A 6,476-nucleotide genomic window follows, 5' to 3' on the forward strand; every position below is an offset into this window, starting at 1 on the left:
TTTTTCAATTACATTAAAAAAAAAAAAAAAGGAATAAGAAAAAGACAGGAGTAGGTGATGCAAATCTGACCAGCCAGGGTGGTTACAGTTTGGAAGTTTCCAGAAGTTACAGGTGTCTTGTAACACAACTCTCAGGCTAGGTCTAACAGCCTGGGTTTAGGCACACAATTTGGAAAAGACCAGGGCTTACTGTAAAGGTGGTGGATTTAACTTCAAACCTTTCTCCATCTGTTCTCTCTGGACTAGAAATTCAAAATAATAGGAAAAGCCAAGTCTCAAGTTCCAAGGCAACCTTTTGAACAACTTACCTCAACTTCCACTTTGGTGAAGGGCTGGCAGAAAGTGAGCACGCAAAGCTGAATGCTGAAGAGAAAAAATGGAGGGCTCTCTTATTATGGCACTACAAGTATCACCTAATAGTATGCAATAATCTCCTTTTTCACACATCCCCTTCCCTGTGTCACACTTCATACATATTTTGCTTTTATAAATACCACACTGAGACTATAGTACTTCTTGGGCTTAGACAACCATTCTTGATATTTAAAGTTAAATCACCAAAGGCAATATCAAATATATATTTTGTGAGTCAGAGCTACAGCTCAGCAGATTAAACCCCAAATCTGAAGTCTCCTTGACAACAAGGACGCATAGGCCTACTTCCCTAGATAAACTACCCAAGGCTACAATTTAAGGTATATAAATAAAATGTGTTTATAACAGAGTACAGTGGAACATTACCTATCTAAATTCTTTTCTGACATTAAAAAGAATCAGTGGGCCTTTCCTTAAAAGCCGACACCTTATCATAATTGTCTCAGTACCTAATAAATGTTTTAGTTATGGAGAAATTTTCCACAAAGCTTCAAATTTCATTGTAAAGCTAGACAAAGGTTTTCTTTAAAGTGGTTAACCAACACTCTCAAAGATAATTTTGAAATAGTTGTTCCTACTTTTAGCTTTCCAGTACATATTTAGCCTTGCTGGATAAGATTTCTATGGAATTTTTAGTTCAGCCTTATTTAGACAGATGATCGAGAATTCAGGCCGAGTGTATTAGAGTACATGGTTAAGAAAATAACCAACCAATCATTTTTTTTCCTATTAAGAAATTAACATATGATTTATCTGTAAATATTAATCAGAGGGACTTAGTTAAGATAAGGAATTTAAATAAGGAACTTAGCTAAAAGAAGGAATTTAGGAAATAGGAGACTTCCATAACTAAGTATAAATCGTTAATGTGTCAGTTCTCAAGCCTTCCACCTGAAAGAGGAAAAGTCTTCTATTATTAACACCAATTAAACAAAGTCAATCCATATTATCCTCCATAAATTGTTTTTTCATTACTTAAATTGAGCTTTGGAATTCGATTATTTGTTAAATGCATGTTCTGTTCTGTAAATTTTGAATGCTGTAAAGAAAATGAAACCACTCATAAGATCTCATTAAACCTGTCTTGTCTACACTACAGACAAGCTAAACAACACTGACACAAAACAGCTTTTCCATAGCTGCGCCTTCTCTGAGTTTACTCCCTGACTCTCTTTCTCCCTTAGGACACACTCTTTGGTTTAAAAACTCTTCCTTAGACTCTGAGTCTAGAGTAGCACTAGGAGAAAGCGCAATGGAGAAAACTGATTTAGAAGTAATAGATACAGTGCTAACAATAACATTAAGTAGACCAGAAGACCCAGGTGAAAATGAAATTTGCTATGATCAATGAGTGCAATGTGGCATTTGGACAAAACACACTTGTGCCTTTTAAAGTTTTTGTGTATTGTTTATAAGCCCTAAGAAATCTTTGACTCTTAAAATAGTTATTTTCTTTCCTTTCTTGAATTCTCTCTTCTCTTTTTTCCTTTATCACACACTTTCCAGGTTAGAAGGCTAAATTAACTAAACCACTCGATTTTCTACCTCTAATCCTCCTTCCAGAAAAGCCTTCTCCTACTTGACCTTCACATCAACCTGGATGACTGCACAACCAAAAAGAATCATGTTGACCACATAGTGAAGCCAAAGTCATTATCTCCATGAGGATCTTAACTTATAAAGACCCAAAAAATGACACACTCAAGGAAACATAAATATGCTACCCATTCAATTTCCAGGCACTTCTTTTTCTAAAATGCTTTCATCTACTTGCTTCTCCTAATCTTCCCCTTGTATAAAAGCTAAAAACAAGGAATTCAAATTCAATAGTGGCATGAAACATGCTTCCTAGCTGAATGAATAAATTTGTTTCCTAGAGAGTTAAACATAACATAATGTCTAGATACCCTTTACAACTTTTGTTCTTCATTTTGGGTGTTGTTTGCTTAATTTCAACTACCAAGGACTGAAGCATAACAGGAACATAAATGTCTCACATGTGTTAATGTTTATTCCACTGGGCTACCAGTTACCTATTCTGATTTAAATGAATTGTTTCAAAGCAATACACGCACAAAAAAGTTGAGAAAATAAGTATGCAATATTTAATTAAAAAAAAATTCTGGTTCTCAGAAGTTGGTTGGATTAATTAAGAGGTACTAAAGACCACTATGTGCTTGAAGGCGATGATGATTTCCCTTTAAATGTTTTCAAGTGGTTGTCACCTCTACCCATCACCAATGCTGTCTGAGCTCCCTGCATAACACAAATCAAAAGGCACTACTGGGTAACTCCCTGGGGAGTCTTCAAATCCAGGTGTCTCACATGGCTCTCACCAATAAACAAGCTCAGACTTATCCAAGGGGGACTAAACAAAGGATCTTCCTGCGAGAAAGTAAGATGCTACATATTCTGTTCTTTTTAAAGGACTATTTCACTTCAGCTTGCTTAATAGTGAAACTGTATTCCCCTCTTCTCTTAAGTGCTTATAAAAACTGCTGATCCCTATGCTTTTAAAATCCAAGAACAGAACTGAAATCTTGGTTAGCTATTTTCTCAACTCAAATCAGACACATCATAACTATTTCAGGCTATATGACTAAATTGCTCTGGACTGCTCAAGCCAATATAGGAAACTAACAATGGAGACATTAGATAATAAATCGGCAAAGGAAACTAAACTACAAACTTAAAGCTAAGTATGATGCAAACTAGGCCTCTAGAATGTTCCTTAAGAACTGGTCTTTGGAACAGGATAGATGACAAGCATTCTGCACGTAGAGGCCCCAGAGATTAATGGGCAAGATGGCGAAGCTCTATGCAGAGACTTATCAGTTATAAGATATAAGAGTCTGATTGTAAGTCTTTATGTTTACAAAAACAAGGCTTTTTTAAAAAATAGTAATAAATGATCTTTCTCCACTAAAATAAAATTTATATAAACTAATAATAGACATAAGCAACTTACAATGTATATCCTTGCCATGTCCAGGTCACAGTATCCTACAATAACAAAAGTATTTAAACCGTTAGTCCAGAGAAAATTTTACCAAATAAAACACAGATCATATTTTAAGTTTGTATTCATGTATTTTTTTCCTGAAATAAAAAGCAATGTGCATATTATTAGCATTAAACAACAGTATTAATCAGTGTTAGCATTAATTAACAGAGCTGATCTATGAATACTTGGTTTCATAGATTTACATAGAAAGATCTGTCCTCCTTATGTCACCACCTATTTTTTTAACAGAAATAAGTGGCTTTGAATTATTTATTTATTTTTTTAACTATTGTGCATGTGTAGCTATTTTTGACTCCTAATAGGAACATATGTAGATGATTGATTTGCTTACAAAAACCAGAATAGATCAGTTCTGCAAAAAAAAAAAAAAGAAAGGATTATTTGGGAGAAAAGATTAAAACAGTGCATAGTCAAATAATTTGAATACAGGGTCAATTCAAACCTCTAGGCAGAAAAGCAGCCCTGGTAGTGCAGTGGTTAAGTGCTCAGCTGCTAACCAAAAGGTCGGCAGTTGGAACCCACCAGCCGCTCTGCGGGAGAAAGATGTGGCAGTCTGCTTCTGTAAATATTTACAGCCTTAGAAACTTCAGGAGGCAGTTCTACTCTGTCCTACATGGTCGCTATGAGCCAGAATTGACTTGACAGTAGTGAGTTTGGTTTGGTACAGGCAGAAGTACAATGAGTAAAAGTTTGATAGATTTTAATTCCTTTTAAAACTTGTTTTTCTTTTAATATATTTGTTGTTATTGTTGAGAATATACACATTCAACAATTTCTACATGTGCAGTTCAGTGATTGACAGCATTCTTCAAGTTGTGCAACCATACTGCCCTCCTTTTCTGAATTTTTCCTCCCCCGTTAACATAAACTCACTGTCCCCTAAGTTTCTATCTACTCTTTTGAGTTGCTGCTGTCAATTTGATCCAACAGAAATAGTTCTTAAGAGAATACAATGGTCAAGGCAGACATCTTTAACTAATTAACATAAACTACTGTTTGGTTTAAAGAAGACTTTAAAATGAAGCATGGAATTTCAAATTCTCATGGAATCCAGATTTTCTGGAATCATTGGGGCTAGATGAACCCCAAAACTATTGCTTTGAGATACTCTTTAAACCTTAAACCAAAATATCCCCTGAAGTCTTCTTTAATTTCTTTTTTTATTAAAGAGGTCCAAGGTTCAGAAATCAGCCACTGAGTGGAAAGTTAAATTGAACAAGATCACTTAATCTTCAATATCACAGATAATAATTTTCCAATTGTGGAGGGGCGTGATCAACACGGCGGACTAGTTAGACGCTTCCTATATCCCTCTTACAACAAAGACCTGGAAAAACAAGTGATTTGATTCTATGTGAACATCTGGCAGCCCTGAACAAGGCAAGGTTAAGAAATCCATCTGAGTCATATGGGAGAGGAAGACTGTTTGGAAGAGGTGAGGAGCGCTAGAGCCGTGGTGGCGAAACTGCAGAGACACAGCCACACTGGTCCACGGTGAAGCAGGCAAACAGCTGTGCTGTGCGCACACTCAAGAAGCAGCTTCCATATTGAGAGAGACCCGGCAGCAGAGATTCTGCTTGGACACTCCGAACCAGTGAAGAGCAGCTCCCAAGAGGCTAGGATAAGTACATGCATGCACCCTTTCACAGCAAGTTAAAAAAAAAAAAAGCCCATTTGGGAAAAACCTCTCTCCCTTTTACCTCCTATCTCCGCGCTCTCCACCGGATTTGGGAAAAACCTCTCTTCCTTTTACCACTTCCCTCCCTGCTCTGCACCGGGAGTCCACTGGGCCAGAAATAGATCCCAAAAGGTGCCCTGACCCATTCTCCTAGCCTTGGAGAGGGAACAAATAAGCTGCTGGCTCCTCTAGGCCAGGAACACAGGGTCAGCACAACTCCTTTGCTGGCCATAGAAATCAGGGGTCCGCAGACTCTGAGTGCCACACACCCTTGTATAGACTTGTGGGGATCCATCTCAACAGTGTTAGCCCTCACTACCACAGTACAACAGGGCGAACATCTGAAGTTTAACTTCAACTGCTTCAGCTGTGAACAGGCAGATTTGTGATCCTCGAAACAGCCCTGTCCCTCAACTAGGCACTTTTATCGATCTGCAGCAGGGTCTTGAGGACTGGTGATAGTTCCTAAAGTGTCTAGTCACCTGCCTCAGGAGTTCAAGAAAAAGTGGTGCCCTCGAGTCTTTGCAGCCAACATAGTGGGGCGCTCTTAGCCCAGCTGCAAAACTCACCTACCTATTCACCCTAGAGAATAGGGAGACGCTTTTCTTTCAGTCTCCCAGGGGCAGCCGTCGGCCCCCTGCCTGGCTCAGCATATGATCCCCTACGACAGCCAGAGTGCAGTGCCTGCACCAATCACCCATGCCTCTCTAGGACTGGGGGTGAGAGCCTGCATCACACACTTGGAGATCGACTGCCTGCACACCCGAGCTGATCCCATAAAGGAAATTTTAATGAACTCCCGTGTGCACATACTTAGTTACAGAACCAACTACCTGGTGACAAGACATTAGAGATCAAAAGGTGTCAAAAATCAAACTAGTACACACAAGCAGCCTATTTGGGCATATCAAAACAAAACAAAATAAGAAGCTAGGTCTCACTAGGCAAACACAAAATAAAATTATAATAAATTATTGATGGCTCAGAGACAACAGTCAATATCAAGTCACATAAAGAGGCAGTTCATGATGGCTTCAGCAAGCTCCCAAAATAATCAATAAAATCTCTGGAGGAAGAGAACTTCTTGGAAATACCAGAGACAGAATACAAAAGATTAATATACAGAACTCTTCTAGAAATAAGAAAGGAAATTCAACTGAGTGCAGAAACTGCCAGGCAACATACAGACACAGTAGTAGAGGAAATTAAAAAAGTTATTTGAGAACATAATGCCAAATTTAATAGGCTGCAAGAATCCATAGAGAGACAGCAATCAGAAATCTAGAAGATTAACAATAACATTTCAGAATTAGACAACTCAATAGAAAGTCATAGGAGCAGAATTGAGGCAGTAGAAGTTAGAATTAGTGACATTGAAGATAAAGCTCTTGACGCCAA

At 38.0% G+C, this 6,476-nt stretch overlaps 1 protein-coding gene across 2 annotated transcripts in view; it reads right to left on the minus strand.

Moving 5' to 3' along the window:
* Positions 1-6,476, minus strand: part of LPCAT2 (lysophosphatidylcholine acyltransferase 2) — a 98,605-nt gene that overhangs the window by 66,390 nt on the left and 25,739 nt on the right. For both annotated transcript variants that reach the window (XM_023726893.1, XM_012554192.2), the window contains exons 7-8: positions 3,344-3,378; positions 309-363 (exon numbers count right to left, since the gene is read on the minus strand). In XM_023726893.1, coding sequence (XP_023582661.1) covers positions 309-363; positions 3,344-3,378 — 90 coding nt within the window. The remainder of the gene's footprint in view (positions 1-308; positions 364-3,343; positions 3,379-6,476) is intronic.

This window comes from Trichechus manatus, unplaced genomic scaffold (genome assembly GCF_000243295.1).
Source record: "Trichechus manatus latirostris isolate Lorelei unplaced genomic scaffold, TriManLat1.0 scaffold00014, whole genome shotgun sequence".
NCBI lineage: Eukaryota > Metazoa > Chordata > Mammalia > Sirenia > Trichechidae > Trichechus > Trichechus manatus.